The 27,425-nt window shown below is 47.8% G+C and overlaps 2 protein-coding genes across 2 annotated transcripts in view; one reads left to right on the top strand and one right to left on the bottom strand.

The window, feature by feature from the left end:
* The window catches only part of Rtf2 (replication termination factor 2), a 29,481-nt gene extending 3,696 nt beyond the window's left edge, over window positions 1-25,785 (top strand). The window contains exons 2-9 of the mRNA XM_021650100.2: window positions 201-295; window positions 893-986; window positions 1,557-1,696; window positions 2,071-2,149; window positions 18,708-18,821; window positions 22,113-22,167; window positions 22,266-22,361; window positions 24,402-25,785. Of these exons, the coding sequence (XP_021505775.1) occupies window positions 201-295; window positions 893-986; window positions 1,557-1,696; window positions 2,071-2,149; window positions 18,708-18,821; window positions 22,113-22,167; window positions 22,266-22,361; window positions 24,402-24,580 (852 nt within the window). The 3' untranslated portion in view covers window positions 24,581-25,785. The remainder of the gene's footprint in view (window positions 1-200; window positions 296-892; window positions 987-1,556; window positions 1,697-2,070; window positions 2,150-18,707; window positions 18,822-22,112; window positions 22,168-22,265; window positions 22,362-24,401) is intronic.
* LOC110556358 (beta-1,3-galactosyl-O-glycosyl-glycoprotein beta-1,6-N-acetylglucosaminyltransferase 7) lies at window positions 6,021-9,883 on the bottom strand. The gene is made up of 3 exons (XM_021650099.1): window positions 8,914-9,883; window positions 7,888-7,983; window positions 6,021-6,244 (listed from the first exon to the last, which is right to left on the bottom strand). Exons 1-3 carry the CDS (start codon window positions 9,881-9,883, stop codon window positions 6,021-6,023), a joined length of 1,290 nt encoding a protein of 429 aa, XP_021505774.1.
* Window positions 25,786-27,425: the final 1,640 nt, after the last annotated feature.

The raw sequence follows: 27,425 nt of genomic DNA, 5'->3' as shown, positions 1-27,425 counted from the left end.
TAGAAAGCCCCAGGGCTGTGTCCCCTCCAGCAGGGCTACACCTCCGAGGTTTCATCAACTCCTCACACAGCACCACCCGCTGGGGACCATGTGTTCACATCCCTGCGCTTGTGGAGGACATTTCTCATTCAGACCCCACAGTGTGGGTCAGATACACTCTCCACGGGAGGACTGGAATAACTGAGTGTGTTCTCTCTTAGGTTGACAAAGATGCTGAACTGGTGGCCCAGTGGAACTACTGCACTCTGAGCCAGGAAATCTTGAGGCGCCCAATAGTTGCCTGTGAACTTGGCAGGTGTGGATCCTTTCCTTGATCAAGATGCATTTGTTCTGTTGATTTTTCAAGAGACTATGGAAGTCCTTGATTGGTCAGATACGTGGGGAAGATGACTGTGTGTGAACATAGCTCTGTACCTTCTTACTCAGTTTGGTTTGAACTCAGGAGCCAATAGTAATTGCTACGATACAAATGCAAAGCATGAAGCAGCCACACGTACCATAGAGAACAGAGGGGAGTCAGGGAAGTGAGGGCATGACCTGCCTAGAGGGGTGTGGGATGGGGCTGCTACTCAGTTCTAGCCAGTCCTTACAGCTGAAGAATGTGGGCCTGGTGCTTATAAATCTTCTGATCTTAATTTCTGAAGGCCAGGGGAAAATAAGAACTTCCACACTGGTTTGTCCAAGTTTTGAAGTCCTCTCAGGCGTAGTTGAACTTGGCATTCTGCCACCTTGGCTAAGTTGCTGCTTGTGTGTCTTGGCAGCAGTGGAGGCGGGGTTACACCTGCTGTTAGCAGCATAAATTGGGTGGCTTTTGAGTCATGTTCACTTCTTTTCCCCCTGTTTGGTTATCTGAAATCATTGTTATTTCTTAAACTAACCCTTACTCTTATAGGCTGTATAACAAAGACGCCGTCATCGAGTTTCTGTTGGACAAATCTGCTGAAAAGGCTCTAGGGAAGGCAGCCTCACACATTAGAAGCATCAAGGTAGGGTGAGGAATGTGGGTAAGCTCCCGGGCCTCTGAGTAACGTTACTTTAATAGGATTTGTTTACACTGGAGACTGAATTCAGCACCAGCAAGATGGCTCAGTGCATGAAACCACCTGTCGGCTGCCTTGTGGTACAAACCTATAATCTGAGTTGCATCCCTAGGACCCACATGGTGAAGGAGAGAAATAATTCAGTAGGTTGTTTTCTGACCTCCACAGTATACTGTAATTATTTACGGCATAAACATGCAAAATTCTTTTTTAAAAATAGAATTCAGGGGCTGGGGAGATTATTGGATAAAAAGTTTGACGGACTAGCTTGAGGACTTGAGTTCAGATCTCTATCACTCAGGTAAAAGCTAGATTAGGTGGCATGTACCTGTAAGCTCAGCCCTGGGGAGGTGGAGACAGGAGGCTCTCTGAGGCTCATGACAGCCAGTCTTGCTGAGCTGTTGAGCGTGGGGTTCACTTAGACTGTCTCAGAAAATAAGTTGAAGGCTGTGTGGGTCAGCTGCACTGAGCTCACTGAGCTCATTTCACATCCGCGTTATCAACGGTTCTCCACAGAATGTGACAGAGCTCAGGCTTTCTGACAACCCTGCCTGGGAAGGAGATAGAGGAAACACCAAGGGTGACAAGCATGATGACCTCCAGCGAGCACGGTTCATCTGCCCTGTGGTGGGCTTGGAGATGAATGGTCGCCACAGGTGAGTAGTGGCAGAGCAGGTGAAATGGCCTGGTCCCGTGGGATGTCTCTGTGTTGTCCTAGACTGTAGTACAGTCTTGTGAGAAGTGGTGCCCAGTCATGGTGGCCTTCTTCCCCAGCAGCCATCTGTGCACTCACTGCCCACCTTTCTCAACTGACTCAGAATAGTGGCTCTGCTCTCCTCGTGGCCCTGCTCCACTCTGGCCCTGCTCCGCTCTGGCCCTACTCTGCCCCAATGCCCTGCTCAGCTCCATGGCCTTGCTTTGCCCAGTGGCCCTGCTCAGCTCTGGAGCCCTGCTCTGCCCTGTAATCAGGTACTGCATGCACACTGGTCTTAGTGCCAGCCTAAGCTGCTCTCCCTTTGTCGCTTTCCAGGTTTTGCTTCCTTCGATGTTGCGGTTGTGTGTTTTCTGAACGAGCTTTGAAAGAGATAAAAGCTGAAGTGTGCCACACGGTGAGTTTCTGCCACGTTCCATTTGTTCCTTTTCGGCAGCTGAGGGAATCATGTCAGCATCTTTCCCTCTATCATTTAAATCCTAAATTCTTTCTGAAAGCATTTGATAAGTTTGCCTCCTCTTCTGTGGCTCAGACTCAAACACAATCAGGCCGTCCCTGACCACTTTCTACTCAAAACTGGCAGCCTAGAGGGCCTGACTCCTCCTCAGCCTCACTTGCTCTGCAGATCTTTGTCGCCAACCTTCCTTATCACGGAGTGCCTTGTCAGCCTCTGATGTCATTGTCACAGAACTGTGGATGTGTGTGTCAGTCTCCTCAGTGGACTGTGAGATTGTGACAGCAGGGGACAGTGTGTCATCTCTTGATCTCTAAGCCATGCTGTCAGTAAGGGATCACCTGAGGAGTGTCCTTGAGACTATCCTAGCCCACCCGAAGGAAAGCGTGATGACTTGGCATTTGCAGGTGGTGCTACCCCAAGCCTTAGCTTTTTTGAGTTTCTCTGGTACTTATAAGGGTGGCGTCTAGTGTAATGTTAGATAGAAATCATGCCTGACTGTATTCAGTGAGTATAGGTATGGTGGCCAGGCCTGTCATGGATTGTGCCCTCTGCTGGTGGCTTTTAGTGAGCAGTTGTCATGGCAGATCCTGTCCTAGCCCTTTACGTGGGATGTCCTAAAGGAAAAGATCCACCACAGTTCTGCTTTCATGGATCTTCCTTCAACTGGGGAGTCCCTCACAGAAGTGAGGATCACTTAGATGTGATGTGCTTAGAGGGGAGCTCGCAAGGCTGTGTAGCCTAGGGAAAGCATCAAACTTAGCAATAGGCAGCAAAGGCATCTTGAAGCTTTGAGTTCAGAGGTAAAGGGCACAGAGGCGCTAACAGAGCTTGGGCAGGAGCAGGGTACAGCCATAAATGTGGCAGGGGGACACTGACTCAAGAAGCAGCGAGTGTGGCAGGGTAAGGACAGGAGGCACAAGTGTAGTTATAGTTAGACCCCTCACACACACAGGCCTGGAGTGGCCACCTTGGTGTTCATGGGTTTTAGTCTAAGCTGATAGGAAGCCAACCTGAAGTGGGTGCAGTTGTTCTTCAAACGAAAGTGTACCCTCCGCAAGAATGGCTCCACAAGGGTGGTTCCATTTCTGCAGCATTCAGGAAGCTGATGGGAGATGATGGCAGTAGCCAGTGCTGGAGCTGGGGCTGACTAGTCTTCATGTCAGACTTTCTTTTTTAAAAAATGATCTCTTGGGAGTTAACTGCGTGAAATTACTGGTGGCATGTATGAGCCTCTTGTTGAAGATGGTGACACATCCTGAGGTGTGTCCATGTTGAGAGCCTGGTGTGTATCAGTTTGGCCTGGGAAAGCAGCACCTGTCTGGGCTGCAGAGTTCAATATGTAAAGTGAAGAGATTATAATGACCCTTCAGAGCCCTTCCTTTTACATCCAGAAATCCAAACAAGAACATGCTTAGGTAGGGAAATAAATAGACTCAGGTGTTATTATCAGGAACCAAACTCTGACTTTTAAGTGTAAAGTTTCTGGAGTTTGTCAAGTACACTGGTAGAGGGTTGGCTCGCTGCTGGGACTATCCTTTTAGGTACTGCGTGAGGAGCACAGAAGTCCAGCTCGGCTGTTTCTTCTCTCCCTTCTTTCCTTGACCTGATGGGAAGCAGAGAGGACTCTTGGGAAGTTTCTATGGGTCGGAGGTGCAATTGTACCCGGAACATCAGAACCCATTCACGTGACCATACCTTACTTCATGGAGCCTGGGAAAGGAGTCTGGCTGAGTGTGTAGGATGAAGCAGCAAGTGCTGGCCCTTTCTGCAAAACTTCGCCCAGTGCAGAGATGGCACAGCATTTGCATTGACATGTGTCATGATGAGTAAAGGGAGATGAAGCCAGAGGGGCAAGGCCAGAAGATTGCCAGGTTTTAGGCACCGGCTGAGATGTATAAACACTAACAGGAAGAACAGTGATGGGGAAGCTAGGCAGTGGGGCACCCATGTCTTTAATCCCAATGCTCGGGAGGCAGGGGCAGGCAGAGCTCTTTGTGTTTGAGCCCAGTCTTGTCTTCTGTGGCAGGAGGGCAGCTTGATCCCAGCTTGTCAGCCTGGGCTGCAGCGAGATCTGTTCGTTTGTTTCCACAAGTGTCTGTGACACACACACACAACATACATAAGTAATGATAAAATAATTCAGACTCTCGGGCTCCAACTGGTTTAGCTCATACTGTGAAATATGGTGTGAGAATAGCATCCACAGAGGTGCAGGTACTGTGGTTTTGTTTATACAATAAACAGATCAGTCACTAGCCAGAAAACTAATTGTATTCCTACTGTGTGCTTCGGGTCTTGTAAGAATAAGCACCTTTCCATGCAAGAGATCAGGGGATAGCTTAACATTTTCAATGTATCATAAGGAAAATGCTTGCTTAGACAAAGGCTACTTTAATCTTAAATATTTTGCTGAAAGCTGATTTATGTATCTGCCTTTAGGATATTTTTGCTCTGTTCAGTTTTTCCAGGTCATGCCACTACCTCTCTGGCTGTGATCTCAGCTCAGTGTGGGACGCCTCAGTTGACTGAGGTGCTAATATTTGGCCTTTACAAAAGTTTCCTTTCTGGGGTTTCTACTTTAATTAATACATATATATTAATTATATATGTATTATATAATTAATTATATAATATTATATATGTGATTATATAAATGTATTTAAATATATAATTATATATCCTTAATTATTTAATTATAGAGGTATTATATAATTAATATATGCTATATAGTATATTATAATATATTTTATATATTATATTTTTATATTATATATAATTAATATATATTAATTAAACTATATTGCAAAGCTGGAGAGATGGCTTGGTGGTTAAAAGCACTGGATGTTCTTGCAAAAGACCTAAGTTCAATCCCCTCCACCACATGGTGTCTGGCACCCACTTGTAACTCCAGTTTCAAACCTTCTGACTTCCAAGGGCACATGGCACACATACATACATGCAGGCAAAACATTCATATCCATAAAATGGTTGAACATGTCAGTCTTTATGCCACCAAGGCATTGTTAGAGAAAGAGCATATATAAAAGTTTCCCATAACAGCAGCAACAATAGAAGAGTCAGGGACTTAGGAGGGAAGGCCCTGGACCCGTGGCTCAGCATGGCCAAGGCCTTTCCTGCCTTCAGCCTGGATACGCAGGGTGATGGCTGTTTGCCACATGGATTAACTGATATGATAAACCCAGTAAAAGTCAAGAGTTCCCTCCTCCCTCTCTCTCCACATTCTCGTGTGCAAAAGCTCCTATGGTGGTGGCAGCAAGGTGTGGTTGTGGCGTGAGCTCGTGCAGTCGTGGGCTGCCCAGCATGGCAGGAAGAACAGTCGATGACAGACCCAGACTGCACAAACTCAGCATTGTTTCCCAGAATTGTATCTCCGTCTGTGGCGTAACTCATTTACCCACAGAAGGAGCCCCCTAGATTTCTTTCTGGAATTTTCTAGAACAAAGTCGCACTGTTCCTAGTCCACAGAGACGGCTCTGGAGAAGCATGGCTTCCTCGTGGGTATGGCATTGTTATCAATGTCTCTTAACAGGATCTCCAGGCCCTCAGAATAAGACCTGCTGCTGGTTACTCCAGCGTGAACTGGATTCAGCAGGTGGAGAAATTGTGCAGTTGCTCACTGAAGCCTCCAGCTGTTAATTTGTGGTCCCCAGCCACAGCCTCAGTTACTTCCCTCCTTGATCTCCCCCTGCTTGTGTCAGTGGTGAAGTCTGGCCGGGAGCATGTTTCTGAAATAATTTCTGAACTAATTTGAATCCAGGGATTGAAAGAGTGATGCTGACGAGAAGTGCCCTCAGTGGTGGGGTTGACTGTTGAAATGGCTTTCCTGGGGAAATAGCCAGTGTGGCTCTGCAGGGACCTCAGCCTGCTGTAAGGCTCTGAGTCTGTGTCGCCTCTCTAGGCATGCCACCACCAGGGGGTCTGTGGAGGGCTCAAACTTGGCAAACAAAGCTGGCGATTGGATGAGCCAAGGCAGATCTCCCAGGCCATACACACAGGTGTCTTGGGCATCGTGGCCTGCAGAAAGAAACAGAAATTTAACTGTCTGTTTCCCCACCAGTTCAATCTCAGTATAGGTAGGTAGTGCACACTTCCTCAAGTGTCAGCTGGGGGTGGGGGGGGAGGTTACTCTGCACGAGAGTTCAAATTAAGTGTCCTGTAACTGTGTTTTCGGTTTCTAAGGTTGGATTTTGAATTTACAATGAAGGGAATTTCGCCTTTGGGCAAGTAATTGGATAACATTCTAAACAGCATGAGCCACTAAATAGTACTGCTACCCGGGGGTGGGGGTGAGGTGGCTCATGCCTGTAAATCACAACAATTGGGAGGCTGTTGAGGCAGGAGGATTGCCGTGAGTATAAGGGCAGAATTAGTACCAGGACAGTCTGGGCCTAATGAGCCCTGTGGTCTAATTCCTATTTTAATTAACTTACACTTCCATCAAGCTTTCCTCAGAAGAACCAATAAAGAGCTGCTGACTTTCTACACCAGACCTTTCTGATGAACTACCCACAGGCAAGGAGAAGCCTGAAAGGCCACAGAGTCAGGGTCTGGCAGCTGTGCCGGATGTGGTCACACACACCTCTAATGGCAGCTCTTGGGTGGCTGAGGCAGGAGGGTCCTATGTTTAAGGCCAGCCTAGCAACATAGCAACACCCTGTCTCTAAAGAAAACGGTGAACAAGTTCTGGTGATATAGCTCAGTAGGTGGAAGGGAGGGTTTTTTGACAGATGCTGTTGTAGCTGTCACTATGCCTTTAATCCCAGGAGGTAGGGACAGGTAGATCTCTGAGCTCCAGGCTACCCCCCCCCAAAAAAAAAAAAAAAACCCAACCCACTGAGCTGTGCACTTGGCCACCTTCTGACCTGGCACTATCGGAACAGCTGTGTTTACTCATCTTTAGCTACTTTGGCTCAGAGTTGGCACCCCGCTTGCTACACTGTTTATTTTAAGTCTGCCTTTAACTGGTTGGGAAAGGGGCACATGGCTCATTGTACATGTCTGCTTTACTGTCTCAGTCCAGGGTCTGTGCCTCAGCGCACTGTTGAATGGGGTGATACCCTTGTGTGGGGGCTGCTGTCGTGCTTAGGATGCTGCTTGTGGACAAATGGCAGCACCCCAGAGGGGGGCCGTCAGCCTGTGTGGCCTGTGACTCGTACCCCAACTCGAGCCCACCCCCTTCTGTGGACTCTGTGGAGCGTGGGACATCTGTTCACTCATTAGCGTTGTGCAGTAAAGTAATGGGTCCCACAGAGCTGTCTGCACTCTTCAAACAGCTGTCTCCAAAGTGAGCTTGGGGCTGACAGAGGACTGGACTTTACCCTCCAGAGAACTCATAGCTTCCTGCACCCCAGTGTTTATCCAAAGACTAGCTGATCATCAGGCAGGTCCCATTAGACCTTTCATAACTGAGCCCATGGTCTCTCCTTTCCTTTTGGTCCAGCAGAGAGAGGGTGGATTTGTGGTTCCTGAGGGAGAAGTATCAGAGCAAAACAGAAAGACGCTCATGCAGCAAGAACTACCTGAGAGCTGCTTGGGTGCCCCATGCCCCGTGCCCCATGCGAGCTGGGCACAGCACCCTGTGCAAGCAGGATGTGGTGCTGTATACCTTTAATCCAAGCACTTGGAAGACGGAGGCAGGCTGCTGCCTGGGGCTTTACCTGTACACCCCTTGTGACCATCTCCCTCCTCTGATCTTCGTTTAGTGGCTCGAATGTTTCCGTCCCACCCAGCATCTGGTGTGGCCCCTGGAGCATCTGCAGGGGAGACAAAACCAGGACATGCTGCAGAGTGCAGCTCGGGCTGCTGTAATGCAAGCTCTGCCCTGCCATCGCCTTTCCTGAGATGATGTCACTGTGAGAAAGACCTGTGCAGTGCACATCCGTGTATCGGGCTGACCAGGGTCAGTGTCCACCCTGCCCCACACTTTTCACCCTCATCCTGTCTCTCAGAACTCACTGATGCCCCCAGGACCATTGCGCCCCTACCTGCATTTCCCTCTAATGGCCCTAATAAGTGATCTGAGAACAGGGCTAGCAGTGGGTATGAGAGATCATAGAATGGTCCAAGACATTTCTGCTGGGTCCTTGTCTGCAAGGGTTATTTATGAGTGGCCATAGGTGGCCAGCTTGAAGCAGCATTCTGTGAGGGAACCAGTCAGCATTTCCCAAAGATGACTACATTACCCACTTAAAGGGTGCAGTGGAATGCCTCGGAAGTGGGGAGAGTGCACAGACAGCAGTGGATTTCATATTGGGAGGGTTGTTTTTCTATTTTCTAGTCAGTAACTCACACTGTAGCTTAGGCTGTGCTATACAGCTGTCCCCCTGCCTCAGCTTCCCAATAACTGTGATTTATAGGTGTGAGCCCTTAGCACAGTCCTAGGCTGTAGCAGCTGTCTGGTAATATTACCAAATGAAGGAAATAGGCAGATTCTCCTCAAACATTTATGCCCAGGATTTCCAAAAGGCTCTGTTGGAGGAGACACAGAACAAGCCTAAAATATCCATGTTGGATGAACATGACAAGACCGTCTCCCTAACTCCACACTCCTAGAGCCAGAGGCCTCCTCATATTCTCTGAGTGGAAGGCCTTGTGAGATGCAGTCCCTGTACAAAGCCACAGCAAGGCAGCTGAGTCAGCCCAGCTTCTCCCCTGAGCGCCACCCACACGGCGAGTTACCCTACCTTTCAGTTGGTTCAGGGTCACCCAGTAGTGTTGCTCTGGGCGGTGGATGTCTTTGGACCACTGCAGCATGTCTTTTGCACGGGGATCGGTCAGGACGAACCCTACAAACTTTCTTGTAAGTGCATAGTAAGCACTTCCAGAGTACACTGTTAGGTTGTGGGGCGGTTTTCGTTTGAACCTTGTGTTTGTTGATGTGTAGGCATTTTCTTCAGGGCTGGGCTTCAAGGGGCTTTGGCCTGCCCTGGGTTTGGCGTTTAGGGGTGGGATCAACACAGGAGTGATGTTTTTCCCCTTCCACTTGGTTCTGATATGGCGGATGATTTCTTTGTTGGTTTTGATTGGAAATTCCTGGCCGCCGAGATTCATGACATAGTGCCATTGAAATGTGGAGTGGATGAGGTCCCTCATGCAGTCAATCTCTGCCTGCAGCCTCCTGAGGCCATCATGAGCCACCTTCTGTGTGCTTGATGAAATAAAGACGTTTTCAAGACAGTGCACGAAGGTTTGCATGGCTCTCTTAAACTTCTTTGGGGCCTTCACATCAATGTGGATACAGTAGACATTCTGAGGTGCATAAATCGCTCTGAGAAGCCGAACAGACATGGCCAGCTCCTCATGAGCATGTATAACATATGCCAAAGAGAAGTTTCCCTCTTCTACAGACAGGGGTCTAGATATGAAATGCAATCCCTGGTTCATTCTGGAACAGTTTCCGGGTGTACGTAAATGAGCAAGTATTTCAGAGTTGTGAGGGGGTTTGCAGAATTGTGCAATTTGGGGGGCTGCCTTTTTCCCTTCAAATAAAGCCGAGCACAATTCATCTGGATAGAAGCCACATTCCACTACAGCTGGATAGGTGGGCTCTCCCTCAGCCTCCTCAGGACTTGGGCTCCGAAAGTAAAGTAGGATGAAGGCACACATCACACCACAAGCCACAAGTCCAGCCTTTGTGGTCCGGAGCTGGCTCATGGTTTGCACTACAAGTGTGTTCTCGTCACCATTGCTTGAAAGGTTTCCCTTTCCGTTTCCTAAAAGAACAACAGAGAACATTAGAGTCCGGTAACCCCAGCACCACCGCTCCTGCCGCCCCCAACTCTCCTGAAGCACATTAAATGTATGTTCTTAAGTGCATCAGTTGGGGCCAGGGATGCAGCCCTGTGGAATGCCTGCCTGGCATGCATGAAGCCCTTTGTTCCTGGGAACCAAGAGTGGTGTTGTGTGTCTGTTAGCTCTGCTCTGGGGGTAGAGACAGGAAGAGCAGAAGTTCAAAGTCATCCTTGGCCACACAGTAAGTTCCAGGGATGGATGGATGGACAGATGGGAAAATGCCATTTGAACACAACTTGCTTTATTGGCTTCTTTCTTTTAAGGGGCTTGTTATGTTGTCCAAGCTAACCTTGAACTTAAGGATTTGTGCAGTTCTCCTTTCTCAGGCTCCCAAGTCACTGGACTGCCATCACTCCAGTGTGCAGTGGCACACCTGCGTGTAATTTGACCGTTTTCAAATGTGTGTACACTCTGAAACTATCACCACATCAGGGCAACCTTACCTTATGTCTCCTTATACGTCTGGGAGCCCATCTGTGTTTCTACCCAACCTTGCAACAGCCATTTATGTGCTCTGTGTCCCTGGAATCATTTGCATATTCTGTGGTGTGCTATAAGTGGAACCATACAGTGAATTCTTGGTAGGGGTGGCTTTTCCTAGTCATGGTAATGATTCTGAGAGTCAACCTCGTCACGGCAGCTTTTGTTACTTGTTTTTCATTCCTGGGTGATAATACATCTCATGGTTGTGCACGGTTTATTGAGCTGTTGCTGGGAGTCATTTTAACTTATTACAAAGATTCGGTAAGCACCATGCAGAAGTCTTTATGTAGACAGATAGTTTTATCTCAGGTGAATGTGGCATAGTGAAATGTCTGTCCCCATGTTGGGTGTATGGCTTCATTCTGGACTTTTCCAGGTCAGTACAGCAGCAGGCAGGAGAGTTCCCAACACTCTGCGAGTTGTCCACACTCCATTTCCACGGTAACCATCCTAATTGGCTTGCAAGGGGCAATTCCCCATGGTGTCACTGTGTGTCCCCGATGACTATCCCTGCTGAGCACACGCTCATGAGTTAGTTATTCCCTGTATTTACACCTTTCTCTGTTATATTGAGTCAGACTTTTTCCATAAAGGACTTGAACAGCAAATTGAGAGCAATCTGGTGGATACAAAGATAAACCTGTTGAAATTAGCTGATGAATTGTTTTTAGGCATTAAAATCAAGGTATGTAATGATGTCTCTTGGTGCCAAGGTGGTGAACTGTCTAGAACCGCAGTAGAAACATGAGCAGGCACAGCTGCAGCAGACGTGCTCAGAGTGCATTAATTAGATGACTGCTGCATACCATGATTGTCCTGCATTGAGAGGGAAAGCTGTCCAGGTGAGATGTCTTGGTGTTTGTGAATCTTGGTTCTTAGGTGCCATAAAAGTCATATTGTCGTGGCGAAAGGGCTTGCAGAGCTCTTTTCCACAGCTGTGGCTTCGGGGCAGGCAGAACTTTGAGTCACTCTCAGGTTTCACAGTCTTTATAGCTCTGTCTGTCGTGCATTGATTTTCATTATAGTTTCTTACCACCTAACATGCTTTGAAATACAAAGCAGCCGCTGGTCGCGGATTCAGTCAAAATCTGTCAGTTGCTGAGAGCATTGAACCATAGGGTCTCCTATATGAAAGAGTTTACAGAGCTTGCAAGGACTACTTCCATAAGCACTCTGATACATCTTTGTTTCTTGTCTGGTCCCCCAAATAAACAGCCCTACCCCCAGTATAGAAATCCCCCAGGAGGGAGGGTCCTTGTTGAAGGAGGCATTTTAGATTCTTTGCTATTGTCATTTTGGGCTTCACTTATTTTTCAGCTTGGTTTGGTTTTTTGAGACATAGTTGCCCTGACTATCCTGGAACTCACTGTGTAGACCAGGCTGGCCTGAAACTCAGAGATCTATGCTGGGATTAAGGGCATATGCTGCCACGCCCAGCTAAAGTTTAGGAATCCTGAGCAAGGTACACGGCTTGGTGCATCCTTCCTAGTGTTGTAGCTTCTGCCAGGAAGAAGGTTCAGGGGCTTCTTGGTTCTCACACTGGCAGAGTGTGCCCCCCGGAAACCTCATGCTGGGGCCATGCCCCAGGGACTGCTGTTTCAGACATTTATATAATTAAATGAAGATAGTCCCGGGGGTAGCCCAGTGTCCTTCAGGGCACTCCCTGGCCTAAGTGGTTCTCTGCCTGTTGTACGTGGTTGAGAGCAAGCCAGGTCTTCCTTAGCACCTTCACCTGGTCCACGCCCGGCTGACACTAGGGTCTGGCTTCATCACCCATTCCAACTCTACCGCCCAGCCAGCCACCCTTCAGCACAAACTGCTCCACTGCTTCTATGTAGTATTTTGCCACCTGTGCTGTCTTGTCACTCCTTTTGAGGAGTCTATCATTTGATCAGCAGTGTTCAGAGTTTCCCTGAGCTTTCCTTCCAAAGCCCAAGCTCGTTGCTTCATTTCTCACACTGAGTCTGGCGTTCAAACTGAAGGCTGAGGACCAACCCTGCAGGGAGCCTGGCTACCTGAGTGCCACAAGTCCTCCTCCTCAGTGTCCCTTCTTCTCCTCTGACTGGGGTGGTCACCAGACCCGTGTGTCAGACTTCCCTCAGAGATACTTTCTGAGCCTGGTGACACAAGTCACTGTGGCCACAGCAGGGCAGGTTCTCTTTGTCATCTTTGTCATCTCTAGGTTCAGGACAGTGTCCACAGAACACTGAAGGTCAGTTTTTATAAATTGCTAGACACATCATGTTAGTTGGGCTGATTTGAACACCAAGCCAGGAAGATAGGCGTCTGTTTCTCAGTGGGCTCACGTCTAGGCTCCATGTGCTGTTTCAGTCGTGTGTCTGCAGTCGTGTGCTCCTCTTTTGGGGGCTCTACTTGGAGCAAGCACAGCTGCCAGGTCATTTTCAGTACTGCCACCAATAGAAATAGGCTTGGGCTGTGGCCTCCAGGCTGACTTAACTAAGGTGAAGACATGGTGGCTTTGTAATGCCTGAGAAGTATCATCTGTCCCGTGCTGTGGAAATAGTCCACTATGATTTTCTTCGGCTTAAAGCCAAAAGCCATGCACTATTTTGAGGGGAAAGTGACGCCTGCCTGTCGTACCTCGCTGATACTGTGTTTGCACTGGCAGGCAGCTGAGAAAGCCCCACTTCCTCCAGAGCACACCCCCTGCTGCCCATCATCCGCTCCCCACCTTGTTAGTGACACACTCACCAGGTGCAGTTCCTGTTCCTGGCAGGAATGTGGGCAGGTGCTGGCCCGGCCACCTCTCCTCTCCCGGCTCCGATGCTTCCCTCTGCAGCGCCTGCTTCTCAGGCTGGGTTACCTTGTGTCCCTGGAGACTTGTATTCTTGTTGATCCCAACACATTGGTGGAAAAGACAGCTGCTTTATTTGGTCCCTGAAAATCTGTCAGGATTGTACACCTGCCAGGAGAGAAGGGGGCGGCGCATAAAACAAAGCAGTAAGAGGTGCTGAGGTACACAGAGCAGCCAGATGAGGAAGGAGTGTACAGCCTTCCGCACTGTGAAAGCAGCAGCCCTCTCTGAGATCACACGCCATGTGGGGTAGGGTGGGGGCTCAGCGCTCAGACTCAGAAAACCACTGGTTGAGCTGAAGGTTTCTAAGATCTCAGTCACATTCCTAATGTATTCTTCAAAGCCAGACTTGGTAGCACACACCTTTAGTTTCACCATTCTGCACCTGGGAGACTGGGGCAGGCAGATCTCTATTAGTTCCCAGTTCACCTGGTCTCCATAGCAAACTCTAGGCTAGACAAGGCTGTATATGTCTCATATAAACAAAGAAAGAAAAAACAACCTATGCACGGTGGTGCATGCCTGTAATCCCAGCACTTGGGAGGCAGAGACAGGCAGATCTCTGAAAGTTCAAGGCCAACCTGGTCTACAAAATGAGTTCAGAATAGCCAAGGCTACACAGAGAGAAACCCTGTCTCAAAAACACAACAACAAAAAAAAAACAACAAACAAAAACCCTATTTTCTTTAAAATGGGCCAGTTTTTCTGACATTTTCACGTTCATTCATTCATTCATTCCTTTGTGTGTGTGCGCCACTGAGCATGAGTGGAGGTTAGGACAACTTGCAGAGGCCAGTTCTCCTTCCACCATGTGAATTCTAGGGTTTATGCTCAGGCCATGAGGCTTGGCAGCAAGTGTCCTTACCTGATGAACCAGCTCACTGGCCCAACAGCTCTGTTTTGAGTGGATAAGTGAAGGGGGTTAGGTCATCACACCCCATGGGCTCCTGCGGTTGTGACTCGTCATCCCTAATGGGTGAGGTAAAGTGCTAATCTAGTGTTCATCAGGCCCTGCTTCCACCCACACGCAGAACAGAACATGCAGTGGAGAAGCCAAACCTGGAGATTTGTCCCTTCCTGAGTTTCTAGATTCCTAAATTAGATGGCTTGGAGGGTGGGTGGTGTGGATGACCCTGCTGGTGGAATGCCCCTGAGGCATGAGTGTTTTGTGGAACAGCTGTCACACTGCTCTAGAAGGAGGTCTTGGTGGGGTAGCTGGCAGAGTTTCTATGATCTTCAGGCTGGACCCTCATTGAGCTCTTTTCAGGGAGAGCAAGTACAGCTTGTGCCTGTGTGGTGTTGGACTCCATCTGTCGAGACTCTGTTCCAATCTGCAAGAATTTTAGAAAAGCAGCCAGTCGTGGTACATACGACTTACTGGTGGAGGCAAGCCTGAGCTCCAAGTGAGACCTTGTCTCAAGATTTAAGATGTGAGCATGGTGGTTCTTTCCTATGGCTCCAGCACTTGGAAAGCTGAAGCAGGAGAATTACCATGAGTTCCCAGCCAGCTTAAGTACTTCTCAGCTAACCTGGGCTAGAGTGAGATTCTGTCTCAAAAGAAAAAGAGAAAAAAAGTGTTTCTAACAAAATGTGTCTCCATGAGCCATCTCTGCCTGTGCACTGGTCCTGCCTTTCCTTCCCACCAAAGGTGGCCCTAGATGGCCATATACAGAGAAGAGCTGGCAGCTGGCATAGGTAGTTGCTTCCTTCCTTTGTCTCACTTGCCCTTAGGATACATCCATCGCCCACATCCCAAGGTTGAATGTAAGGGAGCTTTCATAAGGCCAGAACATGTAACATGGCCTGGAGGAGACTGTCTTGAGGGACAGTTCTACTTAGTTTAGGTCCAAGCAACTAATGTCATTGAGTGTTAATGGTCCTTTTGAGGGTGTGTGTGTGTGTGTGTGTGTGTGTGTGTTGGGGGGGCTCATTTTTGTTTGTTTTTGCTTCTGAGGCAAGGCTTTGCTGTGTAATATATGTTGCCCTGAAAAAAAAATCACTGTGTAGCCCATGAACTTATGGTATTCTCCTTAGTACTAGGATTATAGGCTTAAGATAGCTAAAAAAAAAAAAAAAAAAAAAAAGGTTTACTGTGTGTGTGTGTGTGTGTGTGTGTGTGTGTGTGCGCGCGCGCAAGAGTTTATGTGCACCATTTGCGTGCAGGTACCCACAAGGACAAGAGAGAGTGTCAGATCCCCTGGAATTGCAGTTACAGGTAATGATCCACCATATGGGTGCTGGGGACTGAACCTGAGTCTTTATCAAGAGCAGTAGACACCCCTAACCACGAGCCATTTCCCCAGCCCCAGACTTCTAATGGTCAGTGACTTATTTAGCTCTCAACATACACCAGTGCTGGGTATGTGTGTGTACAGTCAGGCCACAGCCATCGTTGCTTCCAAAGAAGGCTGCTGCCAGCACTACAGAGGAAAAGAACAGGGCCACGGGGTGGGTAAGGAAGGTCACCCCAAGTTTCCAGGAGGATAGCCACAAGTTTGAGGCCAAGCCTGGTTTATAGGGAGAGCAAGGCTAGCCAGAGTTACTTAGTGAGACCCTGTTTCAAGAGAGAAACACCAAGGTTCAGCCTCTTTTCAGTTCTGGGCTTTTTCTCTACACCTACCATGAATGTGTTGAGTTCAGGGTAGAAGCTGAGAAAACTCACTTCAGAGACAAAAGCTTAAAATGCATGGTGCAGAAAGAGACAGCCAGTTTGGGGGATCTGGGCTGTGTCCCCAAGGGAGATTGTATGACATCTTTAAAGGATGAGAAGACAAATCGAGGGGAGCAGGGTGGGCTGTTGTGTTGACCAATCACCTTTTGATACAAGGGGTTGAGCAAGGAAGTAATCGTGGGTGACTGGGCCTAATCCATGTCACCTGTTTCAGGACCCTCGACTCAGCTCTCTGCAGTCACAGCCTTTCTTGGACTTTGGTCTGGAATTTAGAGTGATAGGTGAACAAAGGAGTGGGCAAGCTTTAAGTCAGGACAGGCAGCACATTTACAACTTGTGTGCCTTAGTTTAGATAATGGCAACTTTCATCCTTTACTGGTTAACAGACAAACATGAAACACCTGAAGAAGCCGTTTAGGAGTTGGGTTCTGGGGCCTGGAAATATGAACTTAGGTTTGACCCTGTCAGCAACTTGTTCCTGAGATGGCTGGACCCAGAAAACTGTCTCATGGTCCTGACTCTGGTGGTGACATTCACTCCTGGTCTGCTGCTCATGAGTACTAACCCTGCCTGTGCTAGGCTGACTGGGTTTCATCACCTTGACACTAACCTAGACTCACCTGAGAGGAGGGTACCTCAGCTGAGAAGATAACCTTTCTGAGACTGGCCAGTAGGCAAGCCTGTGAGGGGGGAGGGGCGTGCTCCCCTGGGCAGGTCCTCCTGAGTGGTTTAAGAAGGATGCTGAGCAAGCAATAAGCAGCATTCCTCCATGATTTCTGCTTCAGTTCCTGCCTCCATGTTCCTGCCCTGCCTTATCTCAGTGGTGGAGTATTACCTAAATGAGAGGAAAGAAGCCCTTTCCTCACAAGCTGCCTTTGGACATTTTGCTTATCACAGCAATAGCAGCCCTAACATACAATTGTCATGTTCTGTGACTAGGAATTCCATCATCGCAAAATTCTAGTTCACAGTCTTTTTTTGCTTGACATGATTTTGTGCCAAGCTTTTTTATTATAAAATACATTGGTAGCCTCTCCTCTGATGTTAAAAACTAGAAGCAGGACCGTTCAAGAAGCAGGACCATCCGGACGGAGCCTCTGGACAGAAACTGCAGCCAAGATCTCTACAGGGAGGGTGGCCCTGCACTAAGGGTCCCGCCTCCTGCACTCTGCACCACCCTCAAGAGGCTTATTTACGCCAGAGTGAGCCTCCATGCCCCTTGGGCCTCCCTTCCCACCTCACTCAGTTCCAGAAAAGTCCCTTTTCATTCCCTCTCCAAGGAAAAGACCCCCTCCCTCACAGAGGGATTCTCCACCCAAGTGTCCCCTGGTGCAGGACTTCCCAGGGGAATATCTGCTCAGCAGCTGTCCCTCCCCACCTCCCTGCCTGTCATGGTGGCCGAGTCTCTACCGCAGTGGGTGCCTCCCTTCCTGTGTCACTTCTCTGGAGGCCACCGAGCTCAGGGCTCTTTGAATCAAAGCAGATGTCTTTAGTTAGCAACACTCCTCGGGGCAGCCCTGCGAAAGGAGCAGATGCTGACCTGCAGGTGGCTTTGGAGCGTGCCACTCGTCATCCCTAGTGGGTGAGGGAGACTGAGGCCAGCACACTCACCCCTGTCCTGTGTGCTAGGAGGTCACAGAGACGTTGGGCTGTGTTAAAGGACAGGACCCTGTTTATCAGCTTTCTTATGGGGAACATGGCGGTGACACCTCTTCCCAGATATGATGGCCAGAATCATTGTCCCTAAGGAACAGAGCAGCTGCCTTTGAGGGTCTCTGCACTGGGTTAACCCCCCCACCCCCTTACAGCTGAGGAGACTGCCCTGAGACACTGGAGCAAAGACTTCAGTTCTGTGTAGGAGAGCCTTGCCCTCTGTCACTGTCACTCTTCCTGCCGTGTGCTAGGCACTGTGCTCAGTGCCAAGGCCATAGCAATGGGGACAGCATAGGTAATGTGAAGACAGGTCCCAGCCTACTCCTCAGTGCCCAGGGCCTCTCTCACAGAGTTGGAAGGGACTTAATGGTGTGGGGACAGGTGGCCTCTCTGAGGTGGTGACTTGCCTGCTTACAATTCTGTGAACAGGGGCATGTGTGCAACTTGTAGAGCTAAGCACGGACACTAAGAAGTGTCTGTATCTGCCTCTAGGACACTATAGGGATACCTTGGACATGACTCAGTCTTGTTCTGCCAAGATGTGTCTAGTGTCACCCTTATCTTTAGAATTTTCTGGAAAGACTGTCGGAAATTAGCAGATACTTAAACTGTCAGCTAGGGCCTATTGCCGCAGTGTGCTGCTGGTACAACAGCGGTGTGTGGTATGGGGAGTTTGAATGAGATCACACAGGGTAGCCACGCCCCCAGCAACACAGTGCAACAGCTTCAGGTGGTTCCACTGCTCAAGGCTGGATAGTCAGAGATTACAGACTCCCAGGAGGAAAGCAAATGTCCAGTATGGGCAGTGTGAGCAAAGTCTGGTACCGTGAGCCACCCTGTCAGTTCATGTTGGAACCCTCTAGAGAGGGACTGCCAGGCTGTGTTGCTCTGGGCACATGGACTGCTCAGGCCCAGGCTGGACCTGAAAACAGCTGATCTGAGATGAAGACAAAGCTGCGACAGATGGGAGCCAGCAAAGGCTGGAGGCCAGTGCTGAGTGAAGAGCAGGGCCATGGATACCTCCCCTCCTGTGGTGACTGACTCTCCTCTGTTTTGCCCTTTAGTGTGGGGCTGCCTTCCAGGAGGATGACATCATTATACTCAATGGCACCAAAGAGGACGTGGAGCAACTGAAGAAGAGGATGGAGGAGAGGCGGCTGCGGGCCAAGCTGGAAAAGGTAGTAAGGGGGCCTCACTTCTGCCCCAGAGCCCATTGCAAGCTATTCTGTCACCTTAGCACACGCTGCCGAGAGCGACACGGCTGGGTTTTGTCCACCCAGGACGAGGCCTGGTCTCCAGAAACATTTAGGGCATGGCTGCATTAGGCTTCAGCACCAGGGTGGTTGGCTGCGCAGGGTATGACGGTGTAGGATGCTTTAAAATGGCCATCAAGCACTTGCACACAGTGTGGCATTGGTGAATTCTCAGGAAAAGGCAGCCGTATCCCATCTTCATAACGAGGAAAGGTGAGAGCGCAAGTCACCCCAGATGTGAAGGGCCCACATCCTCAGCCACCTGCAGTGTGCTCCAGCAGTCCTGGGAGGGGAAAGGGCAGAATCTTTTTTTGTTGTTGTTTTAAGTTGGCACAAAAAGCAGTGGACTTCATTGAGGCTCTATTTGGTCTTTTGTTGTTTGTTTTTGTTGTTTTATAAAAGGTTAAGTTGAAGGTAAACTTGGGTCTCACTTTCGTTTTTACTAAGGTAGAAGTCCAGATGTGGGCCACCTGTAATCCTCTCCTCCTGACATGGAGTCAGGAGATTTAGAGGCCAGTTTGGAGACCCAAGGGCCAAATATGACTCCGTTGGAGAGCAGCTGCGTCTCATGCACAAAGTTGTGGCTTTGATCCCAGCACTGGAACAAACAAAAAACACAGGGCAATGCTGCAAGCATTGGAGCTAATAGTGAGGACACAATGGCGGGGAAATGGCTGCCATTAAACCTGCCCACATCTGCCTGTGTCATCTGAGGACATAGGGCTGTAGTGACGAAAGGGGCTTCAGAGCTTTGCATTTTAGTCATAGAAGGAAGAACAGAAATACATCACCCTCGGATGATAGTAGTTCACATTTGTGAGGCTTAGAAAGCTGATGGTAGCTGACAGGTCATGGCCCATATCTTTAATCTCAGCACTTTGGAGGCAGAGGCCAGCCTGGTCTATAGAGTGAGTTCCAGGACAGCCAAGGATACGCAGAGAAACCCTGTGTCAAAAAATAAACAAAAAAGCTTATGCTCAAATCTCTTCTCATTTCCTCCTTTATCGTTTTAGAAAACAGTGCATGTAGTACATGCAGATGTTCCACAGCACTAGGAATTGTGGACAACTCTGAAATTAGATGCCATGGAAACGCTCTATGGAGCTGTTTACAAGGTGGCCACAGCATTCATGAGAAATACTGAAAGCCACTGGGTCATTTAAGCTCTATGTGGAGATTTAAAAGAAAAAAAATCCAACGTGTGTGTTAATTCCAAATTAGTTTTCTAAATTACTCTTCACTTCCCAGCATAAAAGCATAGAAAATCCTGAAGTGTCTTTGACGAGATAGCAGACAAAGTGATCTGCCTGCTGTCCTTGGTCACTGTGTGCTCAAAGCAGCAGCTAGAGAGCTGCAGAATCTAGAGAGCTGTGTTCTCCCGGAGCGACTGTCCCTTTACAGGATTCCTGCCAAGTCCTGCAGAGCCCAGTGGGATTAGGTCCCTTCTGCAGCCTCTGCAGCAGGGCCTCTGTGAGCGCGCTTAGATACTGCTACCAAGATACAAAATATTTCCCAAATACTCTTACTGCAGACGGGGCCTAGTGTCTCTCTGTGTATACCTCCAGCTTTGAAACAGCTCTGCTGTAAATGGAGGGCTGAGAACGGAGCATTTGTCTCTGGCTGTTTTGTGTGGTTGGGAGTGTATGAACACTTAGTGTGCTCACACACTTGGAAAACAGGACAAGATGTCAGGTGACTTCCTCTGTCACTCTCTGCTCTGTGACCTCGAGACACTAAGGCTGAATACCAGCATTTCAGCATGCCTGGCTAACCAGCAGATTCTCAGGGCCCCAGTCTCTTTCCCACCAGGGCTGGGTTACAGATAAGCACAGTCAAGCCTGGCTCTCCACAGCGGGTGATTCTGCTCTGAGACACCTCCTTAGTTCTTAGTCTGTGGGTTTGTTTTTTTTGTTTTGATTCGTTTTGTTTTAGTAGTAGCTTTTACAGATGTGTGTATTTCATGTATGAAACAAACTTTTTTTTTTCAAATACTTTAAGTCCCATTATGTGTATGTCACATATTGAGGCCACCATATTTGTAAGAGATGAGGGCCTTCCGAAAAAAATCATTATTTTGTTTTATGTCATTTTTTTATTATTATTTTAGAGAAAGAGTCTCATGAAGCCCAGGCTGGCCTGCAGCTTGCTGGTCTTAAAGTCATGATTCTCTTGTGTCCAGCTCTCAGTGCTGAGCAGCAGCTGTGCCACCTGGCTAGGCTATGTCTCTTTGATACTTCTTGGTTCTTATAGAAATGACATTTTAAAGTAACTTGTGAGCTGCACTTCTGATCAGCTCTGCAGTGTAGTTTGGGAATGGTCATCTTTCTGGGGCTGACCAATCCAACATCTAGAAATCTAACAAGAATAACCTAGACTCTAACTTAGCTAGGGTCCTTAAAAGCCTCCAAGCCCTACAGCTAAGCATCAACGTTTGATAGCTTTGAAACTGAGAGCCATGGGTGAGTGAGACTTCGTCTATGTTCATGCGTGTAGATTATGTTATTATCTAACTGCTCTTTTGTGTATGATAGTCACTGGAAATATTGTTTGTACTGTGGCTTTGGGTATCAAACTCATGGCCTCAGGAACACTGGATGAATGCCCTGCCACTGAGCAACATTCCCAACCTCTAACATTGACTCATATTGAAACATAGTCTTATTTAAAAGTTTTGAGACTATGAAGCTAACACTGAACATTTGCTCTATGTGGACCTCCTAGCTTTTTTGTGGGACATCACTGCTTGCCCGCAGACAGGTCATCCTCAGAGAGATGTGCCAAGCCATCGGAGGGAGCCTGGGTCCTAGGCAGGCCCGTTGCCATTGTGGTCCACTCAATCTGAGCATGCCCTCTGTATCAGTTACTTTCCTGTCACTGTGCAAAAACACCATGACCAAAGGCAGCCAACTGAAGCAAGTCTACTTGGGCTCACAGTACCAGAGGGCTACGAGTCCATCATGGTGGGGAGGCATGTCAGCAAGAGCGAAAAGCTGTGAGCGAACACCTTCATTACACTCAGGAAGCAAAGAGAACTGGAAGCGATGAGACACTATATACCCTCAGCCCTCCCCAGTGCCACACCTCCACTGCTGAAAGTTAGTTCCATAAACTCCCAAATAGCACCACCAATCAGGGACCAAATGTTCAAACACCTGAGCCTCTGGGAGACATTCTCATTCAAGCCACCACTCTCCAACAGTATCTTCCTTCTTACAGAAAGCAAAGAAGCCAAAGGCAGCTGAGTGTGTTTCAAAGCCGGGTATCACAGAAGGTAAGACCTTAAGAACCTGACGTGCAGGTCTGTCCTCAGTGCCAGGGCCTTGCTCTGCTTTGGCTCAAGGTTTATTTTGCTGACTCTGTCTTCTACAGACTCCGCGGGGCCATCAAAAGTGAAGGCTGGCAAGCCCGAGGAGGCAGACCCCGATTCTAAAGAGAAAAAAAGCACCTTGGTTCCCAAGGGCACAGGTAGGACTTACTGAGCCAGCAGAGAACTGGGAAAGTTGGAAAGCCAGAGCAAAGGGCTGAGAAAACTTAGGCTTTCCCAGTCATTCACAGGTGGCTCCCTGTGTCTTTTGATTAAAAAGTAGACTCACTTTGATGGATACTTCGATCTCTTCCCTTGTATGGTTCCCTAGTAAGGGGAACAATGACTGTCTCTGACATGAACTCAGTGGCTGGCTCTCTGATCACCTCTGAGCAGCCTTACCAGGCCACAGAGGAAGACAATGCAGCCAGTCCTGATGAGACCTGATAGGCTAGAGTCAGAAGGAAGGGGAGGAGGATCCCCTCATCAGTGGACTTGGAGAGGTTACGTGGGAGATGATGAGTGAGGGAGGGTAGGATTGGGAGGAGAAAAGGGAGGGTGCTACAGGTGGATACAAAGTGAATAAACTAATATAAAAATAAATTTAAAAAATTATATTAAAAAGGTAGATTCACATTCCTGCCTGGAGCCCTGTTGGCCCAAAAGGTTCTTGGCACAAAGCCCACTTGTTACTGCTGAGTGAGCTATGGTGCCACAGCCCAGCAGCACACAGAGCCACTCAGATGCCTCAGTCACTTGGGCACTGCAGACCCTTCCTATACTGCCCTCAGGGTCCGTTCTCTTTGCCTGCCTCATGGTCAAGTGCAAAACTGCTCTTGAAATTCAATGTCTTTATCTCAAAGAAAGAGATTTACGCCGCCTAGTGGCAGAGACAGAGTCAACCATGAGTGCCAAGCCAGCCTGGGTCACATAGTGAACCAGCCTGGACTCTGTACTGAGACTCTGTTTCAAAAAGAAAAAAGCTAGGGCAGGCAGTTACGAGCCAGTTACTGCTCTTGCTGGAGACCCGAGTCCTGTTCCCAGCACTTAGATCTGACAGTTAACAACCACTTGTAACTCCATCTCCAAGAGATCTGACACCATCTTCTGGCCTCCACAGGCACATATATGTACATGGCATACGTTCGCACAAACACACACATGCATATAGATGAACAAAGAGAAAAAAGAAAACCAAAAGAGGAAAATAGATATGTATGCCATGCCTGGTGCCATAGTTCTGCTATCCCAGCTACGTGGGATCTGAAGGATCAAAAGCTTCAGGCCAGCCTGGGCAATTTATCAAAATAAAGCATAGAAGAGAGCTGGGGCTGTAGTTCAGTGGTAGAGAACTTGTTTATTGTGTGTGAGGTCCTGGGTTCAAGGCTCAGAGCTGCAAAAAGAAAATAAGGTCACAGTTATTTTACAAGAAGAGAAACACAAGAAAGAGAAAGTGAGATTGTGTTATGTCCAGCATAAACAGTGGCCAGCAGCTCCCATCCTGGCTTCACTCAGGATAGTGGGCTGGCTAGGACAGGCCACTGGGATTTCTGTCTCTCTTTGTCCTTGTACAATACCAACCTAAGACTAGGCCCTCAGCCTGACTACCAAAGAAGCTAGTGACAATCTGGTGCAGGCACACAGTGTTCAGAAAGGCCTCAAGTGGTGGGAGCTCTGACTAGCTTTGAGGAGTTGGGAGTGTTGGGAGTCTGTGCTTCAAGCCAGGCATAGTATAGTAGCATGTTCTTCCTTGGGAGGCAGAGTCAGGAGAGTCACCCAAGTTTAAGACCAGAATGGTCTACATAGTGAGTTCTGGGCCAGCCAGGGCTACATGGTAAGGCTGTGACTCAGATAATTAACTTAATTGATATATTGTGGGTGGAGCACCTGCACAGTATGCAGAGCCCTGGGTTCTGTCCCCAGCACAGTGTGAGTTGAGGTGATAGCACACACCTATGATCCCAGCACTCGGGAGGTGGAGGCCAAAGGATCATAAATCAAGGCCAGCCTTAGCTGTGTAGAGAGTTCAAGGATGGCCTGGGCAGCATGAGACCCTCTCCCTCCGCTTCAGCTTTCTTTCCAAATGGCAGCAAGACACTAGGAGCTTGGGGAAATAGCATGCATGAGTTGATCCCTTTAAAAATTAGTCATTTGGAGTGACCTTCAGTCCTGGCCTTACAGGTTTTGACTTTGTTTTCTAGCAACTAATGGCAGTGCTTCTGGGAAAGCTGGCAAGCCCCCAGGTGGGGCCCTGAAGAGGTCCATCGCAGACAGCGAAGAATCGGAAACCTACAAGTCCATTTTCACAAGCCACAGCTCTGCCAAGCGCTCCAAGGAGGAGTCTGCCCACTGGGTCACCCATACATCCTACTGCTTCTAAAGCAGGGCTGCACCCCTCCAAGGGGCTCCTGCCTGTGGCCTTCTGTGCCACACTTTCCTGGTGTGGCACCATGCTATAAAGTTGTCCTCTCCAATCTTCGACCTGCGTGGTCACTTGCTGTGAGGTGTGTGTGTCCTGGGGCGGGTGAGGCGGCTTGCAACACAACTGGCCACCTGTTCACAGGCTGAACCTCTTGCTTAGCCTGGTGACTCTGCTGCTTACATTAGGTAACAAAAAGACTGCAGGTTACTCACAGTCAGTTCATTCTCTAAAGTCACAATGACACTGAGCTCAGGGACAGACTTTAAGTAGGACCCTGAGCTTAGGGACAGACTTCTAACAGCCTTAGACCTTGCTCCTCATGGGGTTTTTCTTGTGTGATACAAGGATGGCAGTGAGGAAAAGAAACACCTGACTGCCTTGTACAAAATAAAGCCCTTTTCTCTAATATCTTGATAAGAAAATGGCAGCCATCAAGGTGACAGTAGCAGGGCAGGAAGGCCACCTTTTCTGTCCCCATAGTTAAAATTGGCACCTCTGTGAGACTGTTCATGGGGGCAGCCTAGAACTGCCTCTATGGGCCATTTCTAACACCTGCTCCTGGGCTGGGCAAATGGCTCGCTCAGTGGTGAAAGCACTCACCACATATGCTCGTGGACCAGAACCTTTTCAAAAGGAAGGTGAGCACAGTAGCAGGCCTGGGACTCCAGCCCTGTAAAGCAGAAGTGGGACCCCCGGGCACGGTGCTGAGCTCAGAGTTTGTGGGGAGAGTCGGCCCCAGAAACTAGAGGGGAGTGCAATTGAGAGACACACAGTGTCAGCCTCCGGCCACCCACATGTCTACGGTGCAAGCGTACACACTAAAGTCCCTGCTCCCAAACCAAACATGGTGACATGTCCCTAGTCCCAGCCCTAAGAAGGCTGAGGTAGGAAGATAACTGAGATGTCAAAGCTGGCCTGGGTTACATAGCAAGATCTTGCCTCAGAAAACAACCCAAAGAAAAGCTGCTCCTACTGTGCTCTGGTTTTCTACTTGCAAATGGTAATGTTTGGCCCCAAATACACATGAGGTTTGTTCTGGGACAGTGTTAGGGTGAGTGTAGAGGTGTGCAAACAGGATAAGATGTGAAATGAGCACCATCCAAGAGAACCTGCGATGTATGACCTTTGTACTTAGAAAATTGGAATAAAAGCTTTTGAAGATATTTGGGTTTTTTGTTTGTTTGTTTGTTTTTGAGACAGGCTCTAGGTAAGCATGTCTGGTGTCAAATGCAAGGTCTTCCTGTTTCAACCTCCCAAGTGCTAGAATAACAGCATATGTATGAGTGTTTCAGTGGAATTAACGGTGGCTAAATATGTGGCTCATGGCGGAGTAGTCTGCCTGACACATACAAAGCCTTGGGTTCCATCCCTAGCATTGCATGATCCAATTGTGACAGGACCTTGTCACCCTAGCATTTGGGAAGTAAAGGCAGGTGGATCAGAAGTTCAAGGCCATCCTTGGCTACATAGCAGGTTTTAGGCAAGCCTGAGATACAAGAAACCCTGTCTAAAAAAAGTAATGGATTTTTATGGTGTACTTTTCTGAAACAAAACTGAATTAGCTATTTCTATACCCCCCCCCCTTTTAAATAAAAAGGAAAAATTAAGTATCACAGTAAAACTATTTACAATAACGAAGCTATTTCTGCCAAGACATTTCTTTCCACAATGTCTAACTTGGTTGTATTTTGCAGCCGTAGGATTAAGTAGTTTTGAGTTCAAAGTTCTGTAAACTGTTCATGTCAGTCTCATATGAACATAGCGACTTGTATGTCCTGAGCAGTCTGTAGATTAAGCTGATATTTGGGTGGTGTTTGTCAGCTTAGCGGCAGACCTGGCTAGGTAGAGCAGAGTGATCAACCCAAAGGTGTCCCCTGTGTACAGAACGCGGCAGTGCAAGCAGCCTGGAGCCGTTTTTCCCACTGGATTTGTTATTGCAGGGTTCCATCATCTTGGAGATCTCAAAGGTTCTTGCTCTGAATGGTCATGGTCTATTGTAGAAAAAAACATTTTAAATGCCATATTCAGCAGATAGCCAAAAGGTTTGAAGACCACATTCAATTAAGTACAGCCAAGGTACACAAACTTTGGTCCTAGTTACCTGCTTCAGACTCAAACCTGAAAACACAAGCTAGTTAAAGGTTATTTCTAGATTTAGTGCTCTGTATGACTACTAGTATCATGACTATAATCTATAAGATTATTATTATATATAATATATTAATATTAATTTTAATAATAATCTTATACATATTAATATATTAATACAAACTATTATATATGTAATAATCATAGGTTTTGAAGAATATTTATACTTTAAGAAAAATTTTAAGAATCAAATGAAAACTGAAAGATTATGAGATTTGTGGCAATAGCTCTTGAGGTACTAATCCATATGTGGGCCATAGCCAGTTAATACCTCCTTGCAATATTTGGAAATCATTAAGAGTTTGTAATTGATCCCCCCTGATTTGTAATTTCTGTGGCCAAATTTTCTGTAAACCAATCTTATATCCTAGATCACTGATAGAATCTCTTTGTGTTTTGTTTTGTTTTGTTTTGTTTTGGGGGGAGCAATTTGTAATTCCCAACAAGGCAAAATTCTCTTTATCAATCTTTTTTTTCTAAGGTATCTGTGTCTGAATCAGCCAGTTATATATCATCCATATAATTTTAGATTGTGGAAACTTTTCAAATTATTTCTAATATCTATTGTACAAAATATTGACACAAGGTAGGACTGTTTAACAGTCCTTTTGGTAAGACATTCCAATGATATCTATTTATAGGACCACTATTATAA

The sequence above is a fragment of the Meriones unguiculatus genome, chromosome 4, assembly GCF_030254825.1.
Source record: "Meriones unguiculatus strain TT.TT164.6M chromosome 4, Bangor_MerUng_6.1, whole genome shotgun sequence".
Lineage (NCBI taxonomy): Eukaryota > Metazoa > Chordata > Mammalia > Rodentia > Muridae > Meriones > Meriones unguiculatus.
Note: the sequence above shows the minus strand (reverse complement) of the source record. Positions and strands in the feature narration are given on the sequence as shown.